The following is a 17,027-nucleotide window of genomic DNA, read 5'->3' on the forward strand; positions in this document are numbered from 1 at the left end:
GGCCAGGCAAGCGAACACCCTGCACTTTTATACTGTCGGTGTTCATGTTGCACGTGCAGACAACGCACGTGCAGTGGTGACATGGTTTGCACGTGGCTGCGTTTTTGCGAATATTCACATTTTGGAACTTTATTGTACAGTAGCTGCGTTTTATCGAATGTAACCGTGGGAATGTGTTTGGGACATGCAATGACCTTATATTCACAAAGCATGAACCGGTAGGAAACATAAAATCGGAGTTATAACCCATTTGTACCCTTTTGCGTTTCTTTTTTTGAAGAGTATATATATATGCACACACACACACACACACACACACACACACACACACACACACACACACACACACACACACACACACACACACACACATACTTGAAAGGTTAACTTAATTTGTAATTGATAAAGTAAAGTATTGTGGTAGGTTGGGGTTGGGAGTCCAGAAGTTTTTTTCTCTCCATATTTCCTAAGTTCAAAGGCCGTAACTCTATGAAAAATGAGTAAATTGCCATGAAAATCAAACATGATCTGTAATAGTATGTTTTAAAGCCATACACAAAATTTCAACTCAATATCTTGAGGCATTGAGAAAAAACCATGTGAAAAACTAAGTGGGACAGAGAGAGAGAGACAGAAGGGCGAAGATGAAACCTATAGTCTTCTCTGTTTGGACCAGCAGGAGTCTAATAAATACATATATGTGCACCAATGCTGAAGTTATTTTTTATTACATTAGGTGATCTTAATGTTAATCTGCAGATTTCTAAAATTCACTAGATATTTGTATGCTTGAATTGCAAAACAATGTGTGATTTCATGGGACCTAAGTAAGCCATAGTATTACTTCATCACAAAACTATGAAATGTTTTAATTGAAATATAGACATAAAGTTATGTTAAGCAACCACGTAAGGGAAGTGTTGAAAGTGGGCCCTTCAGACTGATTAAACAGATTTGGCCCAATCAATTCAGTGTATTCATGCCAATATAATAATGGATGACATTTACAGATTTACAAAACAAATATCCTTTAGTTATTGTTTGAACATTATTAGTTTCCTTTAGCTGTGAGACAGCCGGATTGTCTCTGGTCCCTTGATGTTAACCACCTCATCCTCTGGAAATGGACAGGTAAACCATGCTTGTCTCCCCTCTAGAGGACTCTTCTCCCATTCCAGCTGTCAGACCTCTCTTTCTCTCTCTCTGCCCCCTCATGGATCACCTGCCACAGAAGTTCTCTTATGCTCTTCTGCTGAATCCGAAAGTGTCTCTAAAGAGAATACCGAGAAGGTGTTGGTCGGCAGAAGCAGGTTCGCTTGCACTCCATAGTGATTGACCTCCAGTGGTGTTGTGTGGGAGGCTGCATCTGTGGCAGATGAGATGCCACACTGTTGAAGAACATCCAGGAGAGAGGGGATGAGATGCTGTCACGGTAGCTGATGGTGGTGTTGCCGCTGCTGATGCCATTGGTGTTACTGCTACTGATGCCATTGATGTTGCTGCTGCTGCTGCTATTGCTGCTGCTGGTGCCATTGATGCTGCTACTGATGCCATTGATGTTGCCACCGCTGATGCCATTGTTGATACCGCTGCTGATGCCATTGTTGTTGCCACTGCTGATGCCATTGTAGATGCCATTGATGTTGCCGCTGTGGATGCTATTGATGTTGCCACTGCTGATGCCATTGTTGATACCGCTACTGATGCCATTGATGTTGCCGCTGCTGATGCCATTGATGTTGCCACTGCTGATGCTATTGATGTTGCTGATGCCATTGATGTTGCTGATGCCATTGATGTTGCTGCTGTGCATGCCATTGAGGTTGCCACTGCTGATGCCATTGTTGATACCGCTACTGATGCCATTGATGTTGCCGCTACTGATGCCATTGATGTTGCCACTGATGATGCCATTGTTGTTGCTGCTGCTGATGCCATTGATGTTGCCGCTACTGATGCCATTGATGTTGCCATTGCTGATGCCATTGATGTTGCCACTGCTGATGCCATTGAGGTTGCTGCTGTGCATGCCATTGAGGTTGCTGCTGCTGATGCCATTGTTGATACCGCTACTGATGCCATTGATGTTGCCACTGCTGATGCCATTGATGTTGCCGCTACTGATGCCAATGATGTTGCCACTACTGATGCCATTGATGTTGCCGCTACTGATGCCATTGATGTTACTGCTGCTGATCCCATTGATGTTGCTGCTGCTGATGCCATTGATGTTACTGCTGCTGATGCCATTGATGTTGCCGCTACTGATGCCATTGATTTTGCTGCTGGTGATGCCATTGATGTTGCCACTGTGGATGCTATTGATGTTGCCACTGCTGATGCCATTGTTGATGTTGCTGATGCTGATGCCACTGATGTTGCTGCTGCTGCCATTGATGTTGCCACTGCTGATGCCATTGATGTTGCTGTTGCTAATGCCATTGTTGCTGCTGCCGATGTCATTGAAGGTCCATCTACTGCAGGGGCTTACAGACTTGAACAGGAGAATGGAGCTGGGTCCACAAAACTCGTGTTCGGTCTTCTTTCTTTGGTTTTGATGACCCAGTCCAAAGCTTCCATATACTCCCTTCCCTGCAGCCGATGGAGGCGATGTAGGTGTTATGTAGAATCTGAAAGTCTCTTATGGCTGGTCTGACATCACGTCCACGAGAAATCAGCACAAGTCCTGGCGTGAATTTTGTCCCAGTGGACGATGTATTTCTTCTTCTTGAAGAACAAGGCCCTGGAAACACATCGTTTCACCGGGCAAGTGGTGCGTCTCTGATAACCCACTCACAGCCGGCTGTCTAATGGCTCTGGGTCTCCGAACAGGGGGGAGCAGTTGATATGTAGGGGGCAATTAAAAAATTTAGATGGCAAGACCACGGCCAAAACACCAATGGGGGTTAGGGGTGGGTGGGTGGTAAATAATTAATTAATATTTACAAAGCACCATAATAAATACAACAAGAGCCAGGATATATATTTTAAACGTTATCTTATTTGGTGCACTTCTTAAGCGTAGAATTTTTAAATTGCAAAAAAGGCTACAGCTAAAAAATATGTGGTTTTCATGGACATTTTTAACAATCACTCCCAACCTTTCTAACATTAGAAATGGGCAAGTCTGATAAGACAACGACAAAGAAATAATTTAACATGCATGTTCAGAGGAAGATGCTGTAGTGCACACCTTTCTTGATTCTGACATGTGCCATCTCCTTCTCCCAAGATGGGAAGAAGTCCAATATTTGCATTTTACTGCAGGACAGAACCACCATGTAAAAGTTGTGAAGAATGGGTTGAAATGGTAAACAAAGCCTAGGGTAACTGAAACTATTACTAAAAACTGCTTTCCGTTAATGCGATTCTGAGCACGATATACTGTGTGGGTTTCTCAATGTAGAAATGTGCTTTTCCACATCCATGTTTTCACAAGCAGATTACTATTTGACGTCGTCAAAGGGTGCTTTTAGGCTGCTAATAAATACTTCATGTTATGACGCTGCCATGCAAAAGAAACTCATGTACAGACAATGCACTTATTGATCGACTTTTTATTTTAGTGTACAGTACTGCATGCCAGTGTGTAGAATCACGTATATGGAAAACGTACAATGTATATGCACTGCATTGATAAACTTACACACGGAAACATGCGTGAAATGGAGTTGATGGAAATCATGTTTTAACATATTGCACCTCTTGCATGATACATTGAAGGGCCTACTTGTCAACACTGGAAAGATGGAATTAGGTGAAGTTTGTCTGTAAGAATATCACTTTTATCAAGAATATCAATGTTAGGGTAGATCTTAAAATCATAGAGGCTACCCCTACTGATAAAGTGGCAAACATGCACTTTAAAATAGGCAAGACAGTATGTACCACAGCCTTTGATTTTCAAGTTGTATGGTACTATTTGGGGTCTATCTTAACTTAGGTATGACTCTGGATCAATGAAAATTAAAAAAAAAAAAAAAAAAAAATCTATAGAGGGTGGTTAATCCTACAACCAACCCATCAGCTCCCAAAAGTCAAAGTAAATAAACAATTCTTTTTTTTTTTAGCTGAATGTTTGGGTGAAACGTTTTTAAAAGAAACTGTTATTTATGATTTCAGGAGACTCCACAAGGAAAAAACCGACAAGTCTTGGCTGTGTTTTGGAAATCTCTTCATCAAACTACCACGGAAGATGGCTATAAATCTGTTGGAGAAAGGTAACTTCACAGTAAAAACAGTTTATTCTCTCATCCTCAAGTATATGGAACAGAGCTATCCCATGAAAGAAAGCCATGTAAGAAAATGCTATCTTACAGGGGATATCACGCGCTTGAGTTTAACATGAGGTTTTTGGTAATATATGACGTCATATTAATATGAGGTGGTGACAGTTTTAAATTAATATTTTGTTATTAAAACCTTCATTTTAAAAGCTATCTTGTTAATTTGTAGTGTTAAATTTTATTTAACACATGAAAAAAACACGGCAAATACGATAGTGTAGTTCATTTATGATAAAATGGTCAAAAAATAAAAAGTTACTTGTTTAGCCATTTTTGTCTGTTCGTGTAAAAAAATGGTTTATATACCGAATAAATGAGAGAAAAAGACTCCATCATATGCGGTCATGGGGGATAGAAAAAGTGCACCCTCGGTGGTGAAAATTTTAACCATGGAACTTGGCAAGCCTCGTCCCAGGTCGAAATTTTCACCACCGAGGGTGTACTTTTTCTATCCCACATGACTGCATATGATGGAGTCTTATAATATTTACTGTGTTTAACAAAGCCACAGAATGTTTAAATCACTGGTTATCAAATTGTGACATATAGTCTTAGAAGAAACCCGCTAAATTTTCCATTAAAAACAAGGGATTTTATGTATGCACTTTCCCATAGACAGGACATACATGTACCATGATAGCGTTTGATGCAGTGGTGTAGCGTGAGTTGCCAGCCCCCGGGGCAAGGCAAGTGTTGCGCCCCCTAACCAGTGGACCGTTAACACTCCCAGAGTCCCTTCCACTAGTCCAGAATTTTGTGCCCAGGGCAACCGCCCTGGTGGCCCCGCCCACTGGCTTGATGTACTAGTCACTGGTTGGGATGGGAAAAACCCCAATCAGATAATAGGTCCACCAATGGGGTTCAGTCGTATGAATAAAAACACCTTTGGTGAGCATACTACGGACTGAGCTAGATGATAGATCTTGCATCATGGTTAACAGAGTAACAGACTTTTCAAATCACTGGTTGTCTAGTGGGATGTACAATGTACACTGGAGTTTAGTGGTAGAACACCTGAGGTGCAATGGGTTGTAGGATCGATTGCCTTCAATGGATTTGGGTTGTTTTCCCATCACAATCAGTGTCCCATAATGCATAAGGCTTTCCACCAGAAAATTACCTGAGGGTAACAAAAACTAAAATTAATCAGAAGTGCCCTGAGTAGGTAGGTATTGGTCTGAAATCTTTTGAAATTGTACCCTGTGTTTCATGTATTATGACAGATTTTAAACAGCAGCTCTATTAAAGGGACATACCCTTGTTTTTAGATATTAAGGCATATTTTTGACTATTAGAGCCATTTCTTGATAACTGAAATCATACTTTACTTACATTTTATTGTTTAGAATATCCATTTCCGTACATTTGAAGTGTTTTTGGTCATCCTGGTGTTTTTAATATCACAAAATGAATTTCTCATATTTTTAAAAACACACATGCGTCTGAGAAGTAACAGTTATGGAGTGGAGTTTTAGTCTATTTTTAGAGGGTATTTCGCCATTCCAAAGTCACAGACTCATGTTTCACTCAATTGTAACTTTATCCAAATGTCACAGGTTTGTAGATTAACTAAACTTAATGTTAATTTTGATGGGCTGAAATTAGGGTCTGTCCCTTTAATATAATCAATATAATCATTATAAATATTTATCCATTAATTCATTAACTAATTTCTAAATTTTAGGGTGCTTAATTTTTACCTTCATATCCTTTGACAGAAACCGTGTGCATATCAAATATATCTTGCTGGGTTTTTTTTTATGAGAGTAGCATTGTTGACAGTGGGTTTCCTCTCTAATGTTTTTGACTAAGTGTTAAAATAATCACATTAGCCTTCAAATGACAATTAAGGGCGAGATGTAGCCCAGTGGTAAAGCACTCGCTTGATGCATGGTCAGGTTTGGGACTGGTCCCTGTCAGTGGGCCCATTGGGCTATTTCTCACTTCAGCCAGTGCATCATATCAAAGGCTGTGGCATGTGCTATGTGCTATCCTGTCAATGGGATGGTGCATATAAAAGATCCCTTGCTGCTAATCGAAAAGAGTAGCCCATGAAGTGGCAACCGTGGGTTTCCTCCCTCAATATCTGTGTGGTTCTTAACCATATGTCCGACGCCATATAACCATAAAGAAAATGTGTTGAGTGCGTCATTAAATAAAACATTTCCTTCAAATGGCAATTAGTTTAAAGACATATTCTATTCCTTTCTATCTAATGTTAAAACAATTCTAGCCATTTAACAGTAGTTACTTGCTGGAATGAAAAAAACACACAATATATTAATATAACTGCTGATTGTTTCCTTCTTTGTTTCAGATTACAATGAGCTTGATGATGAGATTTCTACAACTCAGAAGAATCTGAAACCGAAAGTAAGCAAACTTCGAGACCTGGACAATCAAGATGATATAAAAGGCTTCAACTTGAACCCACTGACAAGGGAGGAACTCCGGGCTGTTGAACAAGTGCTGTGATCTTATGGACTATGATTAAACAGTCGGAAGAAACTGAAAGTGAAAGTAAGCCGGCTGTGAAATCTCGACCACCAAGATGATATAAAAGGCTTTAATTTAAACCCACTGACAAGGGAGGAACTCCGAGCTGTTGAACAAGTGCTGTGATCTCTCGTGGATTACGATTAAACAGTAAAACAGTTTTAAGTCTCTTGAGTAAAGGCTTTGTCCTGAAAGGAATTTTAAAGTTTTTTTGTTTTAATTTAAGATGAGATTCACAATGTAGACTAATTTGATCTGAAATACTGAAAAATAATCTTTAATTAAAGAGTTTTCAGTTTATCACAGATCATTTCATCTTACGTTTTTGAATGGATATCACATCCCTGTGTTGCTGCTGTGATGGAGCTCATTGGCTCACATAGGTAGCAGGGAGACAATATTTCAAAATGTTAGATAACTGGAAATTTGTTTGTGTGATTTTTAGCTAGGTAACTGATTGTTTGGTTACGTTAAAGGGACAGAACCTAGTTTCAACCCATGAAAATTAACACTACGTTTAATTAATCTACAAACCTGTAACACATTTGGATAAAGTTAACAATTGAGTAAAACACGAGCCTGTGACTTTGAAATGGTGAAATAACCTCTAAAAATAGACTAAAACTCGACTCCATAACTGTTACTTCTCAAACACACGTGCGTTTTTAAAAATATGAGAAATGTATTTTGTGATATTAAAAACACCAGGATGACCAAAAACACTCCAAATGTACGGAAATGGATAATCTAAACAATAAAATCTAAGTAAACAATGATTTCAGTTATCAAAAACGGCTCTAATAGAAAAAAAATATGCTTTAGTGTTTAAAAACTAGGGTATGTCCCTTTAATTATATAATTTGCATAACCAATGACACATTTTGTTTATGATTCTGTACTACAATGACTTTCAAAATGTATGTTAAACAAACTCTTTTCTCGAATGCTTATATGATTTTAAAAGTTTATATCATCTCCCCAATGTGATCAAGACTTTGTTTTATTTAATGACACCACTAGAGCACATTGATTAATGAATCATCGGCTACTGGATGTCAAACCATGTCTTGAGGTCTTCAGAGGAAACCTGCTACATTTTTCCATATACACCATACAGGATAACAGACAGGATAACACATACCACAACCTCTGATATACCAGTCATAGGGCACTGGTTGGGATTGGGGGGAACAAATCGGAGAATATGTCCTCTGAGGTGATCCTTTCACACAAACACCTATGCGAGTGCTCTACCCACTGAGCTAAATCCCACTTTCTCATACATGTGATCAATCTTAAAACAGCCCTGATCTGAACTAAAAACTTAAACATAAAAACATGCTGCTTTTGTGAACTTGAGATATGTATTGCCACTTTTCACACTAAGTAAAGACTTAATATTTTCTTAATCTATTCAATGTAGGGCAGAATGTAGTTCAGTGGTAAAGCTTGATCCGTGGTCAGTCCAGGATCAATCCCTGTCGGTGGGTCCATTGGGCTATTTCTCAATCCAGCCAGTGCACCACGACTGGTGTATCAAAGGTAGTGGTATGTGTTAATAAATCAATGAGCTCTAGTGGTGTCAGTAAACAAAACAAACTGTGATTTTTAAATATACAATGTATACACACACAAAGTAAACTATATTTATCTTCCTTGATCAAGGGGTGGGACGTAGCTCAGTGGTACAGTGCTTGCTCTATGCGCGGTCTGTCTGGGATCGATCCCTGTCGGTGGGCCTATTGGGCTTATTGGGCTATTTCTCAATCCAGCCAGTGCACCATGACTGGTGTATCAAAGGTAGTGGTATGTGCTATCATGTCTGTGGGATGGTGCATATAAAAGATCCCTTGCTGGTAATCGGAAAGAGTAGCACATGAAGTGGCGACAGCGGGTTTCCTCTCTCAATATCTGTGTTTCTTAACCATATGTCTGACACCATAAAACCGTAATTAAAATGTGTTGAGTGCATCATTAAATAAAACATTTCCGTATTTCCTTGATGGAAAACTATATAGAATAGAATGAAATGGAATAAGTGGAACAGAACTTTTTCTATAGACATTACCTGTCCTCAAACAAGTGCACCCCCCCCCCACGCAAGTGGTCTGGTCCGAACATCCCAACAGCCAATGGGATGGCCTAAATTCTTCTACTGCATACTGCTCTCTAGTTCCGGTCACATGACTGTAACTTCCTTCTTTTTCTCTGGACGTCCTTTTGCTTGGCTCTGTTTGGAGTCAACTTTTATAAGACCTTTGGTTTTGTATTCGTGTTTGGGTGAAATGTTTTTCACCTTCATTTTCGTTAGCTTTCGTATGTTTTTTTCGCGTATTTCGCTTGACTTTCCAAGCGTTTAATTACATGAAATGTTGTTTATATTGCCGGTTGTCGTGTCGGACGCCATTTGCAAAATGGCGTCTGTGTTGACTGGCTTTGTGTTTGGGTGAAATGTTTTTCACCTTAATTTTCGTTAGCTTTCGTTAGCTTTCGTATGTCTTTCGCGTATTTCGCTTGACTTGCCAAGTGTTAATTACATGAAATGTTGTTATATCGCCGGTTGTCGTGTCGGACGCCATTTGCAAAATGGCGTCTTTATTTACCGGCTTTGTATTTGTGTTATGGTTGGTTTTTCTTTCTTTTCACAGATTGAAAAATTACTATTATCATATCTGATAATGTTCAGGCGACTAGTTCGAGCGTGTTACGCTGCAAGAAGTTAGTGCCGGCGGCGACCCACACGACTTGTCCAGGTTGTCGTGTTCGTGTGGCGGCACTTCTAGATGCGACCTTTGTGCGGGCTTGTCTGATGTCGAGTTCGCGGCTTACCTGAAGCTGGTGTCAGCGAGGACCAAGAAGGTGGAATCTTCGAGGACCAAGAAGGTGGAATCTTCGCCTTCGATTGCTGACTCCGTGGCGGAAGTGTTACGTTCAATTCTACCGACCATGCTGGAAGAATCAATGGCGACCTTACCCAAACCGGCGGGTTCGGGGTCAGGTCCGGTTCCAGTCCCCTCTTCAGGGGGTGCGACTTCTTCAGCTCCACCGATACCTAAGATTTCGGATGACAGGCCTGCGGTCTCTAAGAAGCCGGCTCATTCAGATAGACGCTCCACGGATTCCAAGGTTCACCGATCTTCGGCGGGAAAGTCCTCTTCGGCGCATCGGAGCCGGGACCGTAGCCGTTCCACATGACCTGTATGGCCTCCGAGGGCTAGACGGGACCATCCACGGTCCGGTTAACCGGCGGCTTCCATTACGGTACATCGATTGGCCTGTGCTCGAGTTCTACGAGACTTTGGTGATGAAGCGCCTGCGGCATCTGTCATTGAAGAGCCCGACTCTACGGACCATATGACTATGAGGGATTGCTTGGCGGCCGTCTACGACATGTTGCCGTCCTTGCCACATCCAACGACGATGTGGTCATCCGTTCCTTGGTATCCACACGGGACCGCCCACTCTCCGGTATCTCCATCGGGCCATGACCAGAGCGACTGGCCTGTTCACGGGTGCTACGTGACTTTCTGATGATGTATCGGTTCTTGCGGTGCTGGAAGATCTGGATGCGGCGGACCACCTGTCACTGAGGGATTGTCTGGCTGTCATATCTGATATGCTACCGCCGCTGGCCCATCCACCTGTTTCAGTCAAGAAGGGTCCGGTTTCGATGATCGCCACGGAGGTTCCACCGGCAGATGTCGCCATTCGATCGTTGGCTGCCACAGGCCCCCGTCGGTTACACGGCTACCAGTAACCGGCCCGTGCGGATCGTTGTTCCAGCAAGCAGACGGAGCCCTGTAACGAACTGGAAGATTGCTGCGTCATCGGCTCACCGTTCGGTACCGTCGTCCCGTGATCGATCGATCGAAGTGGTGCAGCGTCCAGGGTTCCACCGGCTCCTGCCGGTCCGTGTACATCGTACCGTCCACACCAGTCGGCAGCTGATTCGGCGTTCAGGGTTTACACCGGCTCCTGACGGGACCGTCCACGGTCCGTGTTCCGATTGCAGCCAGTACATTGGATCGAAGTGCCTGTGCCAGGTTACTGACTGATTTTCCAGATGATGCGTCGGCACCTTCCGTTATAGAAGATCCGGACGCAGTGACCCACATGGTTGTGACTGATTGTCTCCCGTCTTCAACCTATCCTTCAACGGTGTGGCGCCGGCTTTGGATGACGCTGTTTCCGGCGGGACCAGACGTCTTCCTAGAACTTACAGATTGGCCGGTCCGTGTACATCGTACCGTCCACACCAGTCGACAGCTGATTCGGCGTTCAGGGTTTGCACCGGCTCCTGACGGGACCGTCCACGGTCCGTGTTCCGATTGCAGCCAGTACATTGGATCGAAGTGCCTGTGCCAGGTTACGGACTGATTTTCCAGATGATGCGTCGGCACCTTCCGTTATAGAAGATCCGGACGCAGTGACCCACATGGCTGTGACTGATTGTCTTCCGTCTTCAACCTATCCTTCAACGGTGTGGCGCCGGCTTTGGATGACGCTGTTTCCGGCGGGACCAGACGTCTTCCTAGAACTTACAGATTGGCACGTCCTGTCGATGGCTTCAGTTCAGCGTACATGTACATGGCGACCATAACTCCTCATGTGCAGGATGCCAGAGGATATGCCTTGTTCTAGCCGTGACGTCGATGTGCACTACGATTGCACACTATCGTCAACCGACTTGCCTGAAGCGATCCATTCTCGACTTTCAGCACAAGCCGGTAATCTTGGCAGACCTGTGGTCTACATACGGCTCTTTGCCGTGAAGGTTCGACGTTACAAGCGTTCCGGGTTGGTGATGAAGACAGTCTACGGGTCCGGTCACTTGTGTTGAGATCCCGTGCACCGATGTTCGAGGAAGGTTCAGCGACATTCGGCAGATCGTTCTCTATATCCGGTGGCGATGCAAGACAGTCACTACTTCCGCTGGTTCCGGAAGTTATCCAGTTGCCATCACGTGGTACGGGGATCATTGCGGCTTATCAACTCACTGACGTTCACTGTTGTTACCGCCAGAGTTCGTGACCGATGCTGTCTAGATGGTCTCTGCTGCTGTTTCGCGCCGGATGGTGTGACGACCGTGGATTTTAGCCGGTTGCTGTTTTGCGTTGCTTCACTTCCAGGTATATCGGGCATGTAGCGTAGCGAGTTGCTATGCTGTCTTGGCTCTTGCCTGTATCACGGGGTCGCTGTTTCTGATGTCTTGATTCCTGAATCACTCTATTACTGTTTCATGAAGTATCATTGCAAGAGTAATTTTGACGTCGGCGCAACATTTGACGCTTAGAGGTCGCGGTATCCAGTTTGTTTCTGAATCCATGCATTCAGTACAATAACGCAGATTTGCTGATCCGGTTACCAGTCGCCTTGCAGTCCAGTCCATGTTGGTGGCTGTGGTTTCCAGATGAAGCCGATCTACACATCAGCCTGTTGAAGATGTTGGCAGTTACGTCATCCTTCATTGGCGAGAGATGCTGTCAGGCGCCTCTCTCATGGTAGCCACAGACAGTACCACCGCAGTGGCTTATATCAACCGTCGGAGCGGAACCCACTCCAGCAGTCTGCTGCAGTTGACTTATCGTCTCTACAAGCTGGTTCACGAGATTCCGTTGCAACTTCGGGCTCGCCATATTCCAGGGGTTTCCAATGTACTAGTCGACACACTGTCTCGGCCGTTGTCTCCACATCCGACGGAATGGATGCTCCATCCCGAAGCGTTTCGATGGGTGTGCGACAGACTTTGCACACCAAACATCGATCTCTTCGCTACACGATTCAACCGTCAGTTGAGGGTTTACGTGTCTCCGGTGCCGGATCCCGAAGCTCTGGATCTCGACGCATTGGCTATCATCTGGGAACAGATGGACGCATACGCTTTTCCGCCACCAATCCTCCTTCCAAGGGTGCTTCAGAGGTTTCAGCTGTACCATTGTCGCCTGTTACTCATTGCTCCGATGTGGTATCCAGATCTAATACGTCTTGCCGATCCACATCCTTTATCGCTGCCAGACTGGGATCATCTGTTGCTGCATCCCACGTCAAGACTATACCATCCACATCCGCAGTTGTTCCAACTGCACGCGTGGACTGTATCTCCAAGAGTTTGAGGGAGAAAGGTTTTTTCTTCACAGTCTACAGCGGCCATTTTGAAAGAGCACAGTTTATCTACTACTGCGGCTTACAACGTCAGATGGCTTTGTCTTCACCGATGGTGTGTCCGGCAAAAACTCAACCCTCAGACGATTCAAATACCTCGTCTTGCTGATTTTTTTGCTGTATCTGCGGACCACTTTACGATTGAAGGGGTCTACCATCGCTGGGTACGTTTCGGTCATCGCTACTGTTCGTGATGTCACTACTGGAACGAAGTTATCGGGTATTCCTGAGATCCATAAGATGATCAAAGGGTTTCGCCTTGAAGATCAAGTACACTGGTTTCGGCCACCAAGATGGGACCTGAATCTGATGTTACGAGCGTTATCGACCGCACCTTATGAGCCGATCGAATCCTCTTTCCTTCAGGACTTGACGCGGAAGACGGTGTTTTTACTCGGTTTCGGCACGGCTGCCCGTGTCTCAGAACTCCATGCTCTTGATGTAGACTTGGTACGTTTTCACCGAGATCGGTGTGCAGTCAACTTGGGGTTACTCATGAACTTTGTTGCAAAGAATCAGTTACCAGACCAAGCGCCTCGTTCGTATGCTGTGCAGGCCCTCTCCTCTATCGTTGGTCCAGCGGACGTTGAGGACTTGGCGTTGTGCCCTGTCAGAGCCCTGCACCAGTACATCGAGAGGACCAGATCTTTTCGACAACATCGCAAAAGACTTTTCCTCTCCTGTAACCAGAGTCGGTTGAGGGATCTTACCAAGAACACGGTGGCCACCTGGATCCGGTCTTTTATCCTGACCGCCTATCAGAAGGAGGGTTTTCCTGCTCCGTCTGCTTCTAATCTGCATGAACTCCGTGCCTTGGCTGCCACGATGTCCCTGCACTGCAACACACCCATTCAGCACATTATCACTGGTTGGTTCTGGGCTACGGACTCCATCTTCGCCAACTATTATCTGAGGGATGTCTCCACAGAAGACGTTGAGGGGTTCCATCATCTGGGTCCGGTTGTTGCTGCACAGACTGTTGAATACAAGCCGTCCTCGTCGCCGTTGATGTCTGTCTGATTCTGGGCTGCATACCGAGATGTCCATCGAATCGACAGATGAGGATTGCTTAGACTTTTGTTCTTTTGCACAGTTCACGTACTGGTGCCGGAACTTTTGTCTCGATAACCTTTACCCTGCACTGCATGTGGTTATTGGTTGTCATTATTGAACTAACAGATCTTTGGTGTACTAGACAGAAAACACTCGGGGGTCTTGTTTTGTTCAATGTTCTGACGGATGCACCTCATTAGGTTGTCGCTTGTTATTGAAAAACTATAACACTTCAATACGTGAGGGTTACCTAACACCTGCATCCCTGGTGGCTACGTCTTCCCACCCTGTCAGAACCAGCATGAGATGTGGCTTCCGCCTCCTGGTCCATGTGTTCTAGGAGCCGTACCTGCCACTGCTGACGGATGCCACCATTCTGGTTGTTGTTACTAACATCACCTGCATTGGTCTGTGACGGGCATCCCTAGGAGGAGGGTTTACCAAGGTTGGCCTTATTCTTCCACTAGTCAGCCTCTTTCCGGTTGGGGAGTTATCACAAGCATCTACGGATCTCGGCACCCACCACCATCTGTTGAATGCTGCACTTGTTTGAGGACAGGTAATGTCTATAGAAATGGAGAAAACTTGAGTGTTTTCTCTTTTATAGATACATTACCTGTCCTCAAGATTCATCCCGCCCGGGCCTCCCCGCTTCCTGTTCTCCGTGCGATGCGCTCAGGGAAAAAGAAGGAAGTTACAGTCATGTGACCGGAACTAGAGAGCAGTATGCAGTAGAAGAATTTAGGCCATCCCATTGGCTGTTTGGATGTTCGGACCAGACCACTTGCGTGGGGGGGAGGTGCACTTGTTTGAGGACAGGTAATGTATCTATAAAAGAGAAAACACTCAAGTTTTCTCCAAATCAGTTGAAATAGAACTAATGGAATTAAAGTCTGTGGTACAATAGAACAGAGAACAGAATACAATACAGTTGAATAGAAAAAACAACAACAATCTAACAGAATATAATAAACAATAAATAGAGTAGAAATAAAATAAAAATAGAATACTATAAAAACGTTTTAATAAATATAATAAAACTGAATAGAAAGCAATATAAGAATTATAACAGAACGGAACAAAACAGCATAATAGAATGGACTAAGCAACATCAGAATTGTTGCAGAACAGAATAAAACAGCATAATAGAATAGACTGCATTAAATTAAAAATAATTTTTTAAAAGCTAAAGATTTGAAGAACGAATAAAATTATTGCTCTTACAATCATGAATTGTTGATGTCAAGAGTTTTAGTTTCTAAATCTGCTGTTTCTGACAAGAATCATGGTAGCCATAGAGGTTTTCATGACAGTGACTACAGCATTGCTCTTTCCAGTTTTAAGCTAATTACTCGAAGAAGCCATTTTTTTTAAATTATCCATCTGATGTTTGTGCCAGTTTCTTATCATCCAGCCTTGAGCAGGCTGGCTAACTCTTGGAGTCGAGATTGATTGGCCACCATGTAGCAGTGAGCTTCCCACATCATGTTGATGAGCTTCCTGTTGTCATGGCAATTGAGCTGAACGTCCTCGGACAGCTGTGGACTGAATCTGAAGAATGGTACGTTGATCATGCTGCACCACGCTCGGGCACGGTCCACCGGGCGGCCCTCCGACAATGTCGCCTCATGAAATAGAAAACAACAATCATCAACACTTGAAAATATGTGAAAACTGGGCCTCTTCATAACAGACAAGCAGAAAAGAATAAAATAATAACATTAAGCTTTGATCATTTCATTTTAAAGGAAATTTATTTTGTAAATTTGTGAAACTGTTCTTACTTAAAATGTATTAATGCCCCACAACTAGTATATCAATTATTTTATTTAACTGGATCAATAACCAAAGTGTTTTGCTGTTTTTAAAAATGTGTAACTCATTTCTTAGCGGTAAAGCATTTCACCTGATGTACAGTCAGTCTGGGATCAATCCCCGCCGGTGGGTCCATTGGGACACTACTAGACCACAATGATTAATTAATCATCAGCTATTGGATGTCAAACATTTGGTCATTCTGACAGTCATCAGAGGAAACCCGCTACATTTTTCCTAATGCAGCAAGGATCTTTTATATGCATCATCCCATGGACAGGATAGCACATACCATGATCTTTGATATACCAGTTGTGGTGCACTGGCTAGAACAAGAAATAGTCCAATGGGCCCACCGACGCGGATTAATCCTAGATCGACTGCACATCACTGGGCTACATCCCACCCTTGGTAAAACAACACCCACAGGCTGTGCCGTTTGTGGTAAAACAACACCCACAGGCTGTGCCGTTTGTGGTAAAACAACACCCACAGGCTGTGCCGTTTGTGGTAGAACAACACCCACAGGCTGTGCCGTTTGTGGTAAAACAACACCCACAGGCTGTGCCGTTTGTGGTAGAACAACACCCACAGGCTGTGCTGTTTGTGGTAGAACAACACCCACAGGCTGTGCTGTTTGTGGTAAAGTGCATCTAAAAGATTATTTGTAGCTAATGGAAAAACTGTGTCAGAATTACCAAATGTTGGGCATCATCAGCCGATGATTAATAAATCAATGTGCTCCATTTGCGCTGTTTAACAAATGTTTTTGTTTAAAATTAATTTGAACTTTTTTGTAATTTTTATCTGGAGAACATTTCCAGAAGGAGAAGCTTGTTACTAGAAACATATTTTATAGGAAAATTTCAAACCCAATCCTACAAGTATAATGGAGATGAAACAAATATTTAACCCCTCTGAACACTGTGAACTGCAGTTATTTGTGGATGATCTATGATTATTCTGAGAAAGAGACAAAACCCACTGTTGCCACTTAGTCTACTTATAGACAAAACCCCCAGCAAGACAGCTTTTATAGGCAGCTTCCCATAGACAGGACAGTAGATAACATACATATAGCCTTTAAGTTACCAATCCTGGGTCCTGTTCCACAAAGCAATCTTAGCGCTATGGTCACCTTAACTGCATAAGGTAGTTATGCACTTAAGGTGATGATAGCATTAAGATCACTTCATGGAACAGAGCCCACGGCCC

General features: G+C 43.4%; 2 protein-coding genes across 5 annotated transcripts in view; both read right to left on the reverse strand.

The window, feature by feature from the left end:
• Positions 1-1,270: 1,270 nt before the first annotated feature.
• LOC121379512 (hyphally regulated cell wall protein 3-like) lies at positions 1,271-3,281 on the reverse strand. Its single transcript, XM_041508156.1, has 2 exons — positions 3,194-3,281; positions 1,271-2,592 (listed from the first exon to the last, which is right to left on the reverse strand). The coding sequence occupies exons 1-2, from the start codon at positions 3,279-3,281 to the stop codon at positions 1,271-1,273; spliced, it is 1,410 nt and encodes a 469-aa protein (XP_041364090.1).
• Positions 3,282-15,004: 11,723 nt separating this feature from the next.
• LOC121379264 (85/88 kDa calcium-independent phospholipase A2-like) overlaps positions 15,005-17,027 on the reverse strand; it is a 28,289-nt gene continuing 26,266 nt past the window's right edge. For all 4 annotated transcript variants that reach the window (XM_041507794.1, XM_041507795.1, XM_041507796.1 and 1 more), the window contains one exon: positions 15,005-15,622. In XM_041507794.1, coding sequence (XP_041363728.1) covers positions 15,404-15,622 — 219 coding nt within the window. In that variant the 3' untranslated portion in view covers positions 15,005-15,403. The remainder of the gene's footprint in view (positions 15,623-17,027) is intronic.

Source organism: Gigantopelta aegis, chromosome 8, assembly GCF_016097555.1.
Source record: "Gigantopelta aegis isolate Gae_Host chromosome 8, Gae_host_genome, whole genome shotgun sequence".
NCBI classification, from domain to species: domain Eukaryota; kingdom Metazoa; phylum Mollusca; class Gastropoda; order Neomphalida; family Peltospiridae; genus Gigantopelta; species Gigantopelta aegis.

Excerpts from the sequence above, each read along its gene's own strand:
- LOC121379512 (XM_041508156.1), bottom strand. The coding sequence starts at position 3,281 with ATGGTGGTTCTGTCCTGCAGTAAAATGCAAATATTGGACTTCTTCCCA. Across the intron at positions 2,593-3,193 it reads ACATGTCAGAATCAAGAAAG|GGAAGGGAGTATATGGAAGC; the intron begins GTGTGCACTACA and ends CATCGGCTGCAG.